The sequence below is a fragment of the Galleria mellonella genome, unplaced genomic scaffold (assembly GCF_026898425.1).
Source record: "Galleria mellonella isolate WM207_F2 unplaced genomic scaffold, CSIRO_AGI_GalMel_v1 utg55, whole genome shotgun sequence".
In the NCBI taxonomy this organism is placed as follows: Eukaryota; Metazoa; Arthropoda; class Insecta; order Lepidoptera; family Pyralidae; genus Galleria; species Galleria mellonella.
Window position 1 is genome coordinate 5319654 of NW_026442115.1, and position 20359 is coordinate 5340012.

The 20359-nt window shown below is 31.7% G+C and overlaps 1 protein-coding gene across 1 annotated transcript; it reads left to right on the plus strand.

Moving 5' to 3' along the window:
- Nucleotides 1-730: 730 nt before the first annotated feature.
- LOC113521425 (peptide methionine sulfoxide reductase) lies at nucleotides 731-19838 on the plus strand. Its single transcript, XM_052898950.1, has 5 exons — nucleotides 731-997; nucleotides 5308-5468; nucleotides 13061-13181; nucleotides 16242-16378; nucleotides 18710-19838. Exons 1-5 carry the CDS (start codon nucleotides 950-952, stop codon nucleotides 18942-18944), a joined length of 702 nt encoding a protein of 233 aa, XP_052754910.1. The 5' UTR covers nucleotides 731-949; the 3' UTR covers nucleotides 18945-19838.
- The last annotated feature ends 521 nt before the right edge of the window (nucleotides 19839-20359 follow it).

A 20359-nucleotide genomic window follows, 5' to 3' on the forward strand; every position in this document is an offset into this window, starting at 1 on the left:
TACACTTGAAATTTCTGAAGACGTTTCCGCTCTTATGGATTGCATCCATTAAAATTCAAACAGCATCCCTTTTTGAAAATCGTGACAGTGTGGCGGTTTAATATGACCTTACAACGGTTGTAGATTCGATATCTGCACTATATAAATATTTGTATTTAAGAATATCTATCTCTGTTTGTTCTGTGAAATACAAAATTCCTAAATGTTTATCCAGGCATTTTGCATATAAAATATAAAATCAGTTTTAATTTTTTAAAAGCGTTATCGCTTGTTGCTGAAATGAATAATGCAGCCTTACGTAAAGTTCGCCTGCCCGTCATTGGCCGTATTCCTACTGACACGTGCAAATTAAATACAGCGTCTATAATATGTGTTCAATAGGTATTTAGCAATATAATTGTATTGCAAATAACGTAAGCGAACACTTTATGTAAATTAATAATTTTAAACATTCAAGTCAAAGTAACTAAACGTCTAATTTAACCGATTGGATACGCTTATGCAATTTACACTGATACAAATAACGCTTGAGATATAGCCATGGAAAATATGTATTTATAAAGATAAAACATAATGGAATAGTCCAAAAAAGAATGAGACTAAAAAAGCTACAATATAGCATGATTTGGATAATTTTATCGGCATGTTGAACACAGTGTCGATTGTGCCTACTGTTGGAAACGAGTTACTGGCACGCGTTAGCAAGTCAATGTCGTCAAGAATCTCGTCGTAATTATTGGTGGTGGACTGGTAGAGCAGCGAATAACTTAGCAACCAGTGTTCGCCGGACCGCCACACCTCTAAGACGCGTCGCGGCTTCACTCTGCACGACAGCACGATCTAAATCACGCGGGACTACACACGTTTCGTACAAATTCATAAAAAATAAAACATTCCCACAGTTGAAGATTTGCTAACTAAGCACATTCAACCGGCATTTTAGAGGTGCATGCTGAAATATTTTAGAAATTTCGCGACAATGAAACCACCAGTGCAAGTGAGTAATTTTTTTTTCCTTAGTATTAATTAGAATAGAAGCGCATGAATGAAAGTTGCATTATTTTGATGTACTCGTAATTTTCACCTGTCTGATGCAATAATGCAGGTTCTTTAATTTAGGTCAACTGCAACATTATGCTTGTTAATCAAGAATTTAAGAAGACATTGCAAGTCGAAATCGAATTGTTTTCATAAATTATTGATCGTGAATATTATGTTTATATTACTCTTGACAGTATAATATAAATAATACACTCATACAATATCTGCATATTTTTTTAATAAACCAAAATTTCTGTGTAATCGATGCAGTAGTTTGGTAAAAGATTTTAACAATGACAGAGTAAGAGTAATAAAATTTTACTTGTTAAAGTAACAATATATGGAATTAAATACAAGGCTAATAGAATAATTGAACAAATACGACTGCCACTAATACTTAAAGTTGATATTTCACTGAAGTCCGTGAAGGCTTGACCGTGAAACAAGTAAACAATTTCGCATACACATATGTGTTACGAGTATAAGTAAATTGACAGAGTAAGTACTCAAGAAATGTTATATGAAATTACTCTAGTATTAACATGGAAAAAAATTATAATAATTCTGAATTTATGTTAAATACGACAAAACCAAAAAGTAAATTTAGTAATTGTTTTTAATATCTATTCTGAACATATTGATGTATTTATTCAGATATACATATTTTATACAAAAGAGAAGATAGATACGGTTAAAAAGATTGGGTAAAACTATTTTATAAATGTCAGTTAATAGTAAGGCTCAGATTGAAATAATTAAAATTGTTAATTAAGTATTTTGTAGTTATTATTTGTAATTAAATTAAGTATATAGCCATTACAAACAAAAAAATTCTTCTTCTTATTTAATATTTGTTTAGTATGATATTTATTTAATATATCATTTAACATCATCAAAATTAATAATAATTAATAATTTACGGTATATTTCTATTAAAATTTTATGTAAAATTGTAAAATGTTAACAAACAAAAAGATAGCTACTCATATTCGTATAAACAAATATCTAAATCTTGCACATTTGATTCTACCGTTTTTTCTATCGTTATAGGAATACACATTAACTCTTTCTTATTAAGAGCATATGTTACAAGAGAAGCCGCTGTGCAAAATTACAAGTTTATTTACATAAGCATAAGAATCACTTCATGGTAAATGCTTACTCTGGCCTATAGCTAAAGCCACCAAAGATAACATTTGTACGTTGCTGATTCTTTTACAAAATATTTACATCCAAACACACAAAATTACAGATACACACATATGTAATGATTCATTAATGTTCTAATGTTGGGCATGGGTCTCATCCTAAAGAGGATATTATCCTATTATTACTCTTTAACCATTTCCTCAAAGTTGAGGGTCGTGCCCACCAGGAATGCGCTGTCCAATGAATACTCTCCAGGCTTGACTGTCTTGAGTCATATGCATTGCTTAATTTTCGGTTTGGGGGCAGTCCTAATTGACTCAGACCATCAGGTTGCTGTACTGCCCCTACTTCTATTATTATTACCATTGGCTTTACTAAATTATTGATTCATATTGATTCCAATCGATAAGTTGTTGTAGTCTAGTGAGTGTTATTTCGCTTAAAGAGTGACTTATTTATTGGATTGATTGAACGACAATAAATTCAATGTCACTCGCACACTCTTGTATTTGCATTGATCAATTTAGATTGATAAGTGGTCGTAATAGCAGTAACCAGGCCATTTTCACAGATATAAATATAAATTTAATAGAACTACCCAATGAATCTTTTATACGGATGTAGACAATTTTATGCGATTGAAATAGAATTGTGAAGACTCACATTGGATTCTTAAATGAAATGCATTTTTATTCTTCGAAAATAGCTTAAAAAGCTGTTAGTTATTTTCTATCAATATAAGAAATTGTAACCATGTCGCTTAGAAATGTTATGAAGATTGGTAACATGGATGGATGGAATGGACAACATGGAATACCCCTTACGTTACAAATGCATTTAATCTTATACACAGTAGTTAACGATAGGCAGTTCATTTCAAACACAGCTGGTCACAATCGTTACAAATATCATAAGCTCTGTTCATTATTTTTTTATACAACACAAAATGGCAAATATGTTGAGGGTTCACTTTATGAATAATATCATCGTCAAACTGAAACATAGCTGAGTAAATATAAATGTGAACAGAAATACGAGAACGCACTATCATATGTTCGATTCGTATCTGTTGAGTACCTCAAGCAGAATTTACAAATCTTCCTCTAGTTTCATTCAGCGTTCGTTTTAGAAAGAAGTGGATTCTTTTATTTTTGCCTTGTACTTGTATTATTAAAGTTTTAAATTTTTGTATAAATATGTACAGTTCCAAATAACCTAAATTTGTAGCATGCAGAATTTACTTGCGAGAACTTTCCTAATACCTATTCAACTATAGTAAAGCCATAAGATTAAGGAATTTATTTATTCTCTATAAAGAATAAAAAATAGTTTATAAAGAATGATTGAAATAATGTTGATGATTCTATTTTATCTGTGCTGTCAGTACATTTTGTCTATGTCACAGATCTGCAAAGACCATGGTCTGAGTTCTTTACACTGATAGAAATAAGTGACGATAGCACAATTGAACTTTATTATTTAGCTATCAGTCACGCGGCTCGTGGTCATCTAATTATCTGGTCGATATTGAATGAAGAAGCATCTTTGTAGCGTCGAGATAATGAATGACGCAATTAATTCTTCATATATATAAAATTTGTAGAATCATCACCGTTGTCATTATTGATCATTATGTTGGCATAATGATAATGTATGTTTATAATAATCATTTAATTTAGATACGCTTGAAAGTTTATGTATCTGCGCATTGAACTTTGGAGCTACCAGAGGGAGACTTTGTACAAAAGTCGATTGCTTGGGTACCTCTGTCCCATTCATGTTTCAACCGTGAAGCAGCTGTGTTTGCATGGCTGTGTTTCGGTTTGAAGGGTGGGATATGGCGTGAATTTACTGGGTACAGAGGAATAACACCTGAGTCCTCAGGAATGGCAACGCATGGGGGGTATCATGGGCGAAACAGTATACACTGTTATGTCCATGGTACTGCTCATGTCTATAGGCGACGGTTACCACTTTCCATCAGGTGGACCGTCAGCTTGTTTGCCATTTTAAGTTGTATAAAAAAAAAAGCTAGTAGGAATTTTTCTAGAGGTACCTGAGTATCTAATGAACAGCCATTTGCAAATATTCAATTCAAATTTAAAATGGATTATTTTTTATCTCTAAAGTTGGTTGTGTCCACTCGTTCAACCATGATGAACTACATAGGTAGGCGTATGTTGGAGGGAGGCGTGGGCCTCCATCCAACTACTCTCATGCGGTTATATGCCTTAATAAAGTTATAATTAAATGTATACAATTCATAATTCATATAAACTAGACATTTATCTATCTTATGAAACATTCATGAAAATCAGGTGCAAGGTATACCTATAATGTGTTTGTTATTGAAGTAAATAGGTAGTTTAGCTCAAACGAAATAGAGAAAACATTTTAATATCCAGATAAATTAGGTTTAATAGATCAGTGTTTTTAAACCTTCGAAATACACAGTCTCTTTACAAATTAATTCTAGAATTCTAGCATCCCCAGGATCGTAATAAAACCATGTCAGTGAAACGATGCATTTAGCAGATTCATGTTTTTATTTAATTATGTGAGAATGCCTAAAAGTCTGGTTGGCCATTTTATGGCAAGCAATAACCGTCGTCTATAGACATATGTTAATCGATGGTGTTGTGAAGGCTTATCATACTTTTACCTTTTCCTTATATCAGTTCTAAGAGATACGGTCTTATATCTCTGTACTCTTTAATTTTACTACTATATACGTACCCTTCAAACCAAAACAAAGCCATGGATGAAAGTATAGCTGATTCACGGCAGAAACACGAATGAGATAACGGTACCCAAGTAGATGACTTGTGTATTGTACAATACTTTTTTTCTACCTATTTTTAAATTGAAAAAACTGACTTGACAAACATTGACTTGCTCCAACCGCCATCGACCATTTTGTTCTTATTGGGATAAAACCTATCCTATCTCCAAGTTGCAGCAAGCAACATATATTTACAAAACTTAATTAAAATCGGTTAAGTGGTTTTGAAGACTAAAGTGAACGGACAACGTAACGCGAGATTAATATATATTAAAGTAGGTATCCATAACAATCACGAAATTAAAATTACCTATTTAATTTATTGCTCGATACAGGCTACCTTGTTACACGATGTGGACATCCCAACGAAGAAGGCTACCTTCGGCATGGGCTGCTTCTGGTCCAACGACTCGCTGTTCGGCGCGACCCCTGGCGTTATTCGCACACGTGTTGGTTACTCCGGAGGTACCACAAAAAATCCACACTATAGAGGAATGTAAGTAAAACATTATTTTTATACTAACTATATCCCACTTCTCCGTTTGAATCAGTATCCTACGTAATAAATTAGGATATAACCTACCCATATATAAAATTTTATTTCATTCCATTTAATAGTTTTTGCGTCAAAGAACAAACATCTTTTTTTGTATACAACTTAGAATAGCAAACAAGCTGAAGGCCCACCTGATGGAAACTGGTAACCGTCGCCTATAGACATGAATAATACCATGGACATAACAGAATATACCATTTCGCACATGATACTCTTCATGTGTTGCCATTCCTGATGACTTAGGTGTTATTCCTCTGTACCCTGTAAATTCATGCCATATCCAACCCTTCAAACCGAAATACAGTCATGCAAACACAATTACTTTACGGCTGAAACACGAATGGGACAGAGGTACCCGAACAAACGACTTTTGTACAAAGTCTCCCTCTGGTATCCTATCTGGTCTATCCATCCATCGTTAAATATTTCACATATATTACCTATATTAATTGACAATATTTGTAGACTAGTAGAGAATGCAATCAGGTATTAAGTCCACTCTGTAAACATATTTTAATATGTGTTATAAAATAATTAATTAATAGGATTATATTTAGAATGGCAAACAGTCATAATTTAGTTTTACCACGTCTTTTTACTTTTATTGTATCGTATCAACCGTTAAATGTCCACTGCTGAATATAGGCTTCCCACTATTGGGGGGTTTTACCAATAGTTGCCACGCTTGGCAGGCGGGTTGGCAATCGCAAATAGGCTTTTAGTGATGTTTTAAGAGGGACGCTGCTGCTCATCCCCCAAACATTAAGTTCTCTTAGTCGCTTTTAACATCATCATACGAAAGAAGGATTTGGCCTATTCTATGCCGGGACCACACTGCGCTTTTCTACCTTATTATAATTACTATTAGGATTGTAAATATTTTGCACAATTCTATACAAGTAAGAAATAGTCTTTAAAAAATGTATTAAAGAACAGCCCACCTAAAAGATTCTTCAGTAGGTTTTTTATTTAGTGATTTACTAATAATATATTATTAATACCAATAATTACTATTAATAGTTTTTTTACCAGAGTGAGACTTTGTACAAAAGTCGATTGCTTGGGTACCTCTGTCCCATTCGTGTTTCTACCGTGAAGCAGCTGTATTTGCATGGCTGTGTTTCAGTTTGAATGGTGGTATATGGCGTGAATTTACTGGGTACAGAGGAATAACATCTGAGTCCTCAGGAATGACAACGCATGGGGGGTATCATGGGTGAAACAGTATACTCTGTTATGTCCATGGTACTGCTCATGTCTATAGGCGACGGTTACCACTTTCCATCAGGTGGACCGTCAGCTTGTTTGCCATTCTAAGTTGTATAATAAAAAAAATATTATTTATAATTGAGAGAAAAAAATATAAAAAAGTTGATAAATTACTTGTCGAACGCTTTATTAATAATAGGTAATAATACTGTTTATATTATATTTGATGTAGACTCGATTGTACTGTATAATAATGAGTTAAGAACTAGGGCAGGGTCGCTTAAAACGGAATTATCGTATTTACATGAATTTGCAATAAACTACATTTAAAAAAAAAACTGACGAAAACAATTTAATTTAGTCAAGTATAACCTAAATTGTTTTTATTAAGTGTATAATATTTATGGTATTGTATTATACACATATTATGATAGAATTTCTTAGAAGTTGTTAGCAATGGAGTTTGACAGCCATTGTTAGCAATATGCCCTATTAGGTCGACCTGCACGTGGTTCCCTCTGAAAACCATCGTAAACAATTCTTGTTGAATTCGTCACGATGGGCTAACTGACCTGCTTCATCCTTATCTATCATCCTTCACTGGTGCCCCGCCGGTGTATACCTATAGCGCGGGTAGAGTTACCATTCCATTATCATCCATTAAAAAAAATACAAAGTATAAATATGTGGGTTCACATCCCACTTCATATTTTTTTCAATCATTCATTAATTTATTGGAATACAATTTATATTAGCAAAAAATTTGCCGCGTTGTCTTGGAATAGAATAGGCCACCCCTTCCTTTTCCATGAATGTCGTAAGTGACGACTAAGGGAGGGCCAGGTATATGCAGCAGCGTCCCTCTTAGAACATTTTTGAAGCCTAATTGCGGTTGCCAATCCGCCTGCCAAGCGTGGCAACTAATGGCAAACCCCCCTTATTATTTTCAGCAGTGGATAATTAAAAGCTGATGTGATGATGATAATTTAGATATTTTAATAATATTTATTATAACACGTAAAAGAAGAGAATGTTTAAAGATGGATAAATTATGTGAAGGATGACAGTATTAAAGAAGAGTGAAGTTTAGTATTATGCATGATAGAGATCCGTGGAAGAGAAAGACATATGTTATTGCGTCGACACCCAAAAATGGAATAAAGGTTTTGGGCTAGGTCTATACCTCTATTCGTCATTACCTACATACAATTACGATGAACTGTAGGGGGTTTTTACATTACGAAATATATAGGATTATAATTATATCAGTTTATCAATTTGAAGCTAATGACGTGAATTTTATTATCAATCATTTTTTTATTTTACGCTATCTTGTACCTGTAAGTATAATCAAGTGAGATCTCTTATCATCTTCAATACGTAGGTACATTACTCATAAATTATATAATAATGCTTCTTTATACGAATGAATAAAACTCTTTAAATTTTTTCTTTTATTTTTGCTATCGATTTAAAATTTTAGTTTTGAATTGATATTGGGTCTGAATCTGTAATATTTCAATTTAATTGTGTGAAATTATTGTTTTATGAATTATTATAATAACTAATTATAATATAATATTGACTTTAAATGGTTGTAATTTAAAATTCAGTTCATACTGGTCCTTGGAATAAAGATTTCGCTATTATAATAAAATGAATAGTTAATTTCAGAGAAAGGGTTATACATGGTGCCTTAGAATCGATCCCACTGTTTTAGATACTGACTGTACTGACTAATTTTGTGGGACAAATTTTATTGTATAAACATCAGCGAAAATAAATAAAAAAACCACGCTTGCTTTTTTCTTTCTTTCTTTTATTGTAATCAAGTAAATTCTGTAACAAACAGATTATCATTTCAAATAGGAAGGCCATAAGAAATTTTTATTACAGATTAGTGATTAGATAGTTTACAGTACCACAGATAATATAATACTATGACAGTACCTATATATAACGTATAAACACTTGCCTATTTTCGCAAAAAGTAATCGACAAACCAGCAAGTCAAGGTAAAATCCCTGATCAATATTTAGAAGGCAAGTGACCAGTTGCTCCACCTAGTGGTGAGCTAGTTACCATCTACACATATCTACCGTGAAATAATAGTTATATAGATAAACAGCCCTTACTTAATTGCGATAAGTTGTAACCTATGTCTATGTGTTATTTTAGTATAATTATCTGTGTACCTTTCATTCACATATTTTACAGGTTTCTCTATGATACTTGGAATACCAAACAATACGATGGCCGATAAACATGGAATGTTGTGAACATTACCTATTGATACGAACAATACTATGAGCATAATAAAGTATTCTATCATGTCCTTGACGGATTACCATGGGCATGATAATATATTTACACGATATTAATTATGAGAGCTATTGTTTTTTTTAATGAATGATAAGGAAATGGAGACCCCGCCTGCGCTATCGGTATACACTGGCGGGGCACCAGTGAGTGATGATAGATGAGTATGAAATCAGGTCAGTTAGCCCAGCGTGACGAATGCAAGAAGTATTAATCACAATGGTTTCCAGGGGGAACTGCGTGGAGGTCGACCTGACAGGGCTTGCTAGCAATGGGGCCATTAGTCCACATTACTAATAATCCTTTTCCCCCCGAGCTATTGTATTATGTCTTCGTATGCCTTGTAATTTTATGGTGATATGCCATCTTTCAAATTGAAATACAACCACTTGGTAACAGAAACGCGAGTGATACAAAACTACCTAAGCAGACGATATTTGCACAAAGTCTCTCTCTCTCTCTCTAGTGAAAAATTTCACATTTATATTTTTATATATTTACATTTTGAGTAAGACAAAAATCACTCAACTATTACTTAGATAAATTATAACCTTAATTTATATAGGCGTGTTACAATTGAGTAACAAATAATGGGTTTACGCATTAATGAGTATTTGTATAAATAACTAGAAGGTAAATATTGGCACCATGTGATATTTATCTCTCTTTTCTTAATACGATGGAAAATTTTTGAATCCATTATTGTCTTGGTCTAGACTCTCTAGACTATTTCTATTAAAAAAAACGTGATACAATTGCCAAAATATGCCAGCCGTGATGGTATACACCTACACATATTTGATCGCATTATTTCGGTTTTGGGAACAAGAGTGTGAAGCGATTAATAAAATAAAATCTCGTTAATAAACACTTTAGCAAAAGTAATAAATAAAAAGAAATATATGTAAAGAATTAGGAAAATTCGGCAGATGCTGTGTTGTGTAAAAAAAAAATGTAGGCAAACACGACGAATTCGTGTTCAACTATAAAATTTTCATTGCAATTGTTAGAATGATAAGCGCCGTTAAGTCTTATCCATGAAAAACACAGTATTTTTCTTATGTGGCCATTTTTATCGCGATCTGTGAAACGGTGTTGAAGATAAAAGATATTTAGAAATGGATTTTAATACATATCGAAACATTAAAAAAGTATTTATTGAAATTCCTTCAAGAAGGGAATATAACGCATTCTGCATTGCTCCGTTACTAATATATTAGTACGTACTAATTTTCAAGTAAATAATATTTAATTATATAATGTTGCTATGCAAAGAACTGAATTAAAACCGATGCAAACAAAACAGTTTAGATCTAGTCGTAATACGGGCAATTAGCAATTCGACGGCACGCAAGGCCGCGCGGCGCGACAAGGTCAAGGCGGGTTAGATGCGTGTACGCACGCCGACAGACGTTAGACATTTATGTAACGCTTACAAATTTCAATGATTTTTCATTGATTACACTTCCGAGTGTGTATAAATAAAAATAACAATGATGTTCTGTGTTTTGTATACAAATAACATTATATAAGAGATATATTAGTATGTAGGTTAGTTTTTATTTAACAGATCAGTGATTTTTCTATTAATATCTCGTGTGGTCCTGGTAGAATAGGCCACCACTTGCTTTGCTGGTGGGTGTCGTAAGAAGCGACTACGGAAACTTAATGATAATAGGCAGCAGCATTTTTATTAAAACATCACAAAAAGCCTAACAGTAGTTGCCAATCCGCCTGCCAAGCCTGGCAACTACTGGCTAAACTCGCCTTATGAGGAAAATTGATGTTCAGCAGTAGACGGTTAACGGCTGATATAATGATGCATATTTTTTTCCTGTTTGAGAAGTTACAAAAAAATAAAAAGAAAAAAATAAACAAATAATCAACCTACTTTAAAAAAAGGAGGTTCTCAATTTGGTTGCATTTTTTACGTTAGTTACCACATAGCTCCGTCAGTTATAAATCGATTTGGAAAATTATTTCGAATCTAAAAGGATAATAGAATAACCCCATAGAATTTTTTCAAAATCGGTTCAGTAATTTAGTTTTTAAATCAAAATAACTATATATTATTATACTCGTACAATGTTGTATTCTATGTTTATATACATTTAAACAAAGATCACAATGAAATTACAAATATTATAATAGTTTTAGGTATTATGGCATATTGTGGTCACAGTTGTGGTTTCTGTCCTTTTCCTGAAGAAAATAATGCTTTTCCTGTTACTCCAACTAGTTATTTTACTATTAAGAGCACGAGAATATATTATTTCTAAAGACATGTAGGCATGTTTAATCCTAATAAATAGACAGGTACTATTTTTAATTTTATCTGTATTAGTTTAATCTTGAAAATAGGCTGTTGGCCTTATAAACATAAGTAGAGAATGGTATATAAGGTCATGTTATAAATACCTACCAAAAAGATGTAGAGAGTTAAAGACGACAAATAAAATTAAATTGATTGAAGGTTGTTAGTACATTGACTTCTTAATAGATGGCGAACCATACACAATGAATGTTAATATGATGCCATTTTCAGTGTCCTCTAACCGTGTATAGACGACAAAATTTGACATTATAATTGGTGTCTGTTTCAATAAATCTTAATGGATCTGTGAGCTCATGGATCCACGAGTAGCCTATTCATAAATCTGCAGTAATTTAAGACAAATTACTGAAATTGGTGCTGTATGTAATATATATATATATATATATATATATATATATATAACATAGAATAGGCCATCTTTTCTTTTCTCGTGGGTGTCGTAAGAAGCGACTAAGAGAAGGCGAGGAATAGGCAGTAGCGTCCCTCTCAAAACATTTTCAAAGCTTAACTGCGGTTGCCAGTCCACCTGCCAAGCGTGGTAACTACTGGCAAAACAGCAGTGAACAGTTAAAGGCTGATATGATGATATCTTGATGATATTTGAATGAAAAAACATAAACAGGCAGAAAGTTCTATTCTTTGGCTATACACATGAAGAAGAAAGACACAAAGCACTTTATAATAATTCGTATAAATGATATATCTACGACGTAATCTCATAAATTTCTATACATATGCACAACGGTAATTTTTCAAACTTATCGTGTTTGTCGTTTCTGACAAAGTCTTCTTCAGCGCTTTGCATCACAGCGTACAGCACCGTACGCCCCCTTAAGAAGACTTCCGGATAAAGTCTAAACAATTGTCGAAAACAACAAACACAGTAAGATAATAAGATGATAAAATTCATGTTGTGAATGTTAAAAAATAAATTAATATTATTAATAATAATGAAGCTCCGTTAAAAAAAATAAACATAAATTTAAAAAAATATTTAAAAAAAAGTCATTTAAAGGTTAAATATTGCAGAGTTTTGTTGAAGATAGCAAAATTGCAGAGTAATTTTATTAAAACATTCCAAAAGATGTCAACGGAGGTCCATACTCATATCACTCATATCAATAGAATATCGAGTTAGATATTTAAATATCATTTGCATAAACTATACTCTTTAGACATTTATAACAACATTATTGATAATATAGTTTGGAGTATTGCGCGTATATGCTCTTTTTAATGAACAAAAACAACTTCATGTCTGTTTTGTAATGTAGATGTATAAATACAATTAATACATATTTGGTAAATTAAAATTGCCAAGTAGCAGAATTCGTCCTCAATTATCGACGTTCAGTGCGTTACTATGGCAATTGCGCCACGACAAAAGTAAACGTACTGTTTTTTTTTTTATTTTTGTAATGCATTTTATATGATGACTACAATATTGGTAGGTATTACATGCAGCTAAACGTCTTGTAAAAATTGTACTTATTCTGCTATGATCGATATTGCCATTCATGTTATAATTTTTATTAAAATGTCTGGAACATTTATTTTATTAATAAATGTTTATGGATAATAAACGCCCCTATTCCTATTGCACAATTGCATACGCGTATATTGACAAGTTTGAACGTTTGTTTTATTTATGATAATTCATGATTTTCAGTGGCGACCATACAGAGGTGATAGAAGTGGATTACGACCCTAAGACTGTGACGTATGAAGATCTGTTAGACATGTTTTGGGCCAACCACGAATACGGGCTCACCACTAAACTAAAAAGACAGGTAATTATTTTGCTGCCAAGCTAATTTAAATTTACGAATAATCAAAAGACCTGAACTAGATAATATGTGGGTGTAGGGGGGGGGGGGGGATTTATTTTCAATTTAAAATAAATATTTTTTATTGAGGCAACTAAACCTTTATCTTTCTGAATTGGCTCTATCTCGGGCCATACTTTTGTCCTCAATCTGGGATATGACATTAAGCTTTTCTTATTTAAATCATACAATTATTTTTGTCTTTCCCTTCCCCTTCTATTTTTAGTTTTTCCTTCCAAAATTGTTTTTTATGAAGTCATCGACCAATAAATATATTACCTCTTTATACAAATCTAAAAGTTTTAAAATAATGTTGAAAACCATATTTTAGTGTTGAATTAAACATTAAATAAATTTATAGTTAATTATTTTAAAAATACGGGTAATATTCCACAATTTAATTTTTATATTATGTGGCAGACCGGTTTCGCTTAATGATATTCAAAGGTCTCTAAAATTTATTTACGTCCAGTTATGAAACATTAATACCTACGTTATTTGGTTGTTTTGAAATCAAATTTATTGGGACCTTCCAATATGCAGGTATAAAAATAAATACGCAGGTAGAAGTCACTCTTGTGTTTTTTTGTGAATGCAACTCCGTAAACAATTTTAATGCGGGCTTGATGGAGTAGTACCTACATATATTTTTACAATAATATAAAAATCACTAGATTTTTAGAATACTCGTAGTATGTTCAACTATTTATACAATGATTTCAAACTCAAAATTCTATCAAAATCTAGAGTCAATACAGGGGCAATGATCTATCATTAAGGTACAATTTTTACAATGAAATTATTCATTAAATAATGTTGTTTATTATATATAGGTAGAAGATGAATAAAATTTCCACATTTAATGGAATAAACTACAACTATACTATATATACATATAGTAATATAATAAATTAAACTCGATTATCATTCCTAGTAATTTTTTTTATATTCTGAATCACAAACTAGTTTACAAACAGATATTTTACATTTTTTATTTTATTATTTTATGTCATTTATACTTGACCGTTGGTTAGATAATAAATTTTTTAAATAATGTGGGTTGTTGGAGAAGTTTATTAAGAACGAATGTGCAATTAAATGTGAATTGCACATTAGATGGGCCGTAAGCTTGTATGCTAAACGCAGTATTAGGTATCTTAAAAAAAAAAACTCTATTCCGAATATTATTAGAATTGAAAATGTCGTCAGAATTAAATATCGCTAATGGCATTTAATATGTAGGTATGTATATATTCAAACAGGTTAGTAAAAAAGAAACATTATACAGTATCAATATTTTGGCAATGTGACATTGAGACAAAAAAGTGATCTCTTATGTTTTTACCATAGAAGCAGTAATACAGGTTCTATACAGGTGATTTTATGACATTATGTATGTTTTGTGTCTGATAGGTATCTTAAAAAATTTTTTTTCAAGTAATCCGATACTTAAACAGTAAATATGTTATTCAAGAATGTAAATAATGGAATAACAATTATCTTCCTTTACATATTTTAAGGAGAGCATAATTACATCCAGGATGTTTATTTTTAAGTAATTCTTTGGGTGCCCAAATAAATAATAAACACATTCTCTATTTTTATTCAAAATTCAAAATTCAAAATTCAAAAATCATTTATTCATGTAGGACATTTTAGCCGCTTATGAACGTCAAATTTTTACATTATAATTTTATATTTTCCCTACCGTCCAATTAATTTATTTATTAAATTATATATATTAATTACTAAACAAACTCTAGATAGTTTAGTTCTAGACGGCCCTGTATGTTTTATTTTTTATACAACTTAAAATGGCAAACAAGCTGACCGCCCACCTGATGAAAAGTGGTAACCGTCGTCTATAGACATGAGCAGTGCCATGGACATAACAGAGTATACTGTTTCACCCATGATACCCCCCATGCGTTGCCATTACTGAGGGTTCAGGTGTTATTCCTCTGTACTCTGTAAATTCACGCCAAATCCCACCTTCAAACCGAAACACAGCCATGCAAATACAACTGCTTCACGGTAGAAACACGAATGGGATAGAGGTACCCAAGCAATCGACTTTTGTACAAAGTCTCCCTCTGGTAAAATGTCTATTTGTTTAATGGTATTTATTACTATTATATTACTAAAGGTTAAAAGAGTACAGAACGAAGAATTCGTTTGATCTAACTCCATATTAATATTTTACTTCGTTTCATTGTAACGTATTCAAAAGATCATTTACCCAAACTACTTATTGTTAAAGATGATGTAAATTAGTTATTTTTGTGTTCGTCTATAAATAGAACATGTATTATTTTAGTGAGCTATGTTTCTAAAGCAATTGACACTCAATGAGGTCTTTTGCCACTCACATTTGTTGTCTGGGTAAACACTGCCAAATTTTAAAATATAATGATCTTCTAATGATAATTTAACGAAAGGAAATGTACAATGTGCGAAAATACACCCAATATTGTTTAACAATAAGTATTGTTATATATTTATTGCCAGCTAATGACGTCGGTAATTAGACAAATGTGAGCGTTTTACATATAGAATTACTCTTAAATTATTGGCAAAACTGACTTTAAATAAATATACAGAATATTTTTAAGGTTCTTTACCTATACATACATACATACATACATATCTGTCACGCCTGTCTCCCTTCTTTACCTATCTCCAATGAATTCTTATATCTATGTATCTACTTTAACATTTTACATTTATTATATCACAAAACAGGCTCACTTTACGACCACAGTTTGTAGACAAAAAATAAAATTTGGCAGTTTTATTTCAAGACACTGTAAATAATATTTACTTAGAACATAAAAATTCACTTTTTTATTATATACGAAATTCGATCTGTTAGAGTTAAAATGAATAAGCAATTATTTGCTGCAAGTACCTACTTACCGATAATTAGAGTTATCAAATATAATAAATATATAGCAATAGAATAAACTTTATTATAATTTTGCTCTTTATATGTTAATATTTTTATTTTTTGTTTCCATAATTCAGTACCAGTCTTTGATCCTGTACCATGATGAGGAGCAGCGACAATTGGCTGAAACCTCCTACAAAGATATGCAGATACGCTGCGATGGCCAGCTCCGCACAGAGATCGCGCCGGCCGGCATCTTCTATGCCGCTGAAGAGTAAGTATATAAAATATTAGCTGATCCTAGCAAGGGGTAGCTATACCGATACTCAGCTATATAGAATAGCGATGAGTAACTAGCCGAAATTTTAATAACTTAACTTTCCGGTTATAGTATAATAACCGGCTAAATAGTCAGTTAGTTGTCTATCAGCTATTGTACGAAAGATTCATTATAACGAACCTTGTGTGAACCAATGTGGCTTACTTAGATTATTTAGTTGAATAACTAACTGCCTAGCTGCATTATATCGAGTTCAATTCTCAGCGCAGTAATATACGAGTATAAGCTAGATCACGTTTGCTGGCTTAGCCTGATCATTGCAAATATTGTTTAATCCTCTATCAGACCATCATTAACCAGAAATTAGATTTACCTGTAACTACAGAAATAATCCAATTTCTGGTCAAATCGGCACAAACACTACACATTTTCAAACTTGCATTAAATTCGGCTGATCGTTTTTATAGGTTATCAAACATTTTAACACTGGATTTTTATATATTAAGATTTATATCAATTTACAAACGGAGTCTACAGACATTTTCATAGTATTTATTGGTGAAAACATGAACCAAGTTATATTCTTATAGATTTTACTTTTATTTGATCACCTCTGTGTCTCCACAGAACATTTGATAAAGGCGAGGGCTGATGGCACTCCAAATTGCGGAAAAAATTATCAATTAAAGAAAATAGTAAATAGTACTCTAAATTAATTGGAATACAATTCAGCATATTAAAAATACTTACAACCATTTAATATTGTGGATAAATTGCCTTAGACTAGGTACCTCATTTGTGATTATAAGTTAAACACAAGATTGACTACTATTTAAATCTTATCTCCAGTTCGGCCATTACATCCAAATAATTCATCTTATAAATATTTATAATCAATTTATTTGCGACTTATAGAATATATAATTAGTAACAGTTGGTTGATACTAATATGTGTCATGGCCTATCCCTTTAAGAGAGAGGATCGATTGCCGCGGCTTCACGTTGCTCGCAACCTTCGTAATTATTATTACAAAATAAATAAGTAATTATCCTGCTATGAAAAGATTTCTGCTATGGTTTCCTTTATCTTTGTTTGGAGACGGCCATTAATAGGTACGCGAGGTGATTTTTAATGAGATTTGTGAAATCTAATGAAACACCTTACCTGAAATATAATCATGAAATTTTTACTCATATCTTACTCATTGTATTTTACCAGAGGGAGACTTTGTACAAAAGTCGTTTTCTTGGGCTGTCCCGTTTGTATTTCTACCGTGAAACAGTTGTATTTGCATGGCTGTGTTTTCGTTTTGAAGGGTGGGATATGGCAGTGTATTTACAGGGTATTATATTACAGAAGAATAACACCTGAGTCCTCAAGAATGGCAACGCATGGGGGGGGGGTATCATGGGCGTAACAGTATATTCTGTTACGTTCATACTGCTCATGTCTATAGGCGACGATTACCACTTTCCATCAGGTGGGCCGTCAGCTTGTTTGCCATTCTAAGTTGAATAAAAAAAAACTTAGATAAGTAATTTTAATAACATCTAATAATGCACTAAAATAATATTCTTCTTATGGTCGCGTTATGTCGATATTATGATATATATAAATATTATGTGACTGTAGTAAACCGGATTATAGTAAGCGGACCTTGTCACCACCCGCTATATGTTACCAGCCCGCTTTCAATCAGTAAAATAACAGAATGAAACATCCACCAGACTTTAAGTTAAACCTTCAGGAACACAACAGTGAAAACCACATCCAATTTGATGTACTAGTTTTTATGATATGCCGGAATAAACATACAATCAGACAATACTTCTAAATATTACTGTTTTAGCACCTATTAGTCTTATAAAGATTCTTCATAATAAATAGATATATATATATATATATATATATATATATATATATATATATATAATCGTCGCCTATAGACATAAGCAGTACCATGGACATAACAGAATATACTGTTTCGCTCATGATACCCCCCTGCGTTGCCATTCCTGAGGACTCAGTTGTTATTCCTCCGTACCCAGTAAATTCATGCCATATCCCACCCTTCAAACCAAAACACAGCCATGCAAACACAACTGCTTTACGGTTGAAGCACGAATGAAACAGAGGTACGCAAGCAATCGACTTTTGTACAAAGTCTATCTCTGGTATAAATTTGTTATATGTTAGGTATAATTTATTGTTAAATAAACAGTCATCTAAGGCTAGGATTATCACTACTTACTACAGGCTTAATATTTACTGTAAAAATTCAAGGTAATGTGCGCCTATTTAATTGTTTCTCTTTTACTTTACAGCTACCATCAAAAGTACCGGTTGCAAGGTCATAAGGACCTCTGCCGCAGTCTGGGACTGGATTCTTCAAAGTTACAATCATCTCATTTGGCTGCCAGGTTGAACGGATACCTTGTTGGCGTCGGAGGTATAACACAGTTCGAGAAAGAAGTGGCCCGTCTGGGACTAACAGAAAAACAAGCTGAATATGTACGAAGAGAGATAGAACGCAACGAAGGCGGTGGTCTCGCGTGCTAGCTTATATAGTTTTCAACCAAATAATGCATTCGTAATAGAATTTCAAACAAATTCTTCTTCAGAATACATATTATTTTGAAATTCATAATTTAAAGCCGTGTAGGTTACTATCTATGGTCTTCTTTAAAATTTGGCTTTAATAAGTTACCAACAACAACGCTAATATGCACAAAGTGTTTATTCTTTGTCTCTGACAACGTTTACCTTTTCTTTTGTCTTTGGTATGGTAGAACTTCTTAAATACTCCTCAGTGTTTCAAATAAAATCTAACTTCGAATAAAGGTGTTAAAGGACAGCGTTTATGGTTTTCTGTCCTATTTTAAAATTATTTATGTTGCATATAATTAAGCAAAATTAGACACCTACTGTTTGATAATATTTAAAATCATATAAAAACTTGATTTACTAGTTTTTTATTACCGGTTCCATAAAGTTAATCTACTTATTTTGTTAAATATAAAAAAAAAACTTGGACTTCGAACTTGATTGCTCTATGACGCATAGTAACCATGATATTAAAAAACAGGAATCATTCGAATTTATTATATTTGAAATAATCGTTATTTTGTGCTTTTATTCTGTCTTAAAAAAATCACGAAATGCATAATATTCTTATATATTTGTAAACATACGTATAATATATTGTGAATAGTGGTAATTACACACTTTTCAGCATTTCCATTTATTTTTATTATATTTCCTTTATTTTTTAATTGTCAAACTATCGTTTGTTATTCAGTATTAAGGTGAATCACTCATAAATAAGCTTAGTTTATAATAAGTATAAACACAGTTTTATTTTTCTTCTCATTAGATGTAAAATCATATATATGTGACATTATTAACTAATTCGTCATGTTTAGAATTAATAAAAAAAAATGTATTTTGTCATTATTTAACTTTCTTTGATTTCATTTACCTTTTCATGCCTATTTCATTATATTAATGAGTATCAAATAATAATCGTTGCAATACAAAACGGTTAAATTAAAAAAAAATCAATCATATAATGCCAGTTGTAGCGTAGACGGCTTCTAAAATTTTTATTGAAGTTGTAAGACATAATGGGCAATTTTGAGGCGCTATTTCTCTTAACTTATTTCTTGACCTAATATTTAAAATATTGTTAAGGAATAAGGTTTAAAAATTAAGTTTTAATTTTAGTAGTTTCGCAAAATTACTGTTTCATGGACCATCGTAAACTAAATCTTTAATAACTTTAACTTAAATCTTAAAGTTTTTGTTCTTAGAATAGTGTTCGTTGTGATATTAGAATTATAATTAAAATTTTAAAGATATATTCAGATTGCCATTTCTAAATGAACCTTTTTTTTAAACAAAATATAACCAATAAATTGTTTAGAATAAAATTTATTATTATATTATTAATAAAAGAGATCCTAGTTGTTAATGCA

Excerpts from the sequence above, each read along its gene's own strand:
- LOC113521425 (XM_052898950.1), top strand. The coding sequence starts at position 950 with ATGCTGAAATATTTTAGAAATTTCGCGACAATGAAACCACCAGTGCAA. Across the intron at positions 13,182-16,241 it reads CCACTAAACTAAAAAGACAG|TACCAGTCTTTGATCCTGTA; the intron begins GTAATTATTTTG and ends TCCATAATTCAG. Across the intron at positions 16,379-18,709 it reads ATCTTCTATGCCGCTGAAGA|CTACCATCAAAAGTACCGGT; the intron begins GTAAGTATATAA and ends TTTACTTTACAG.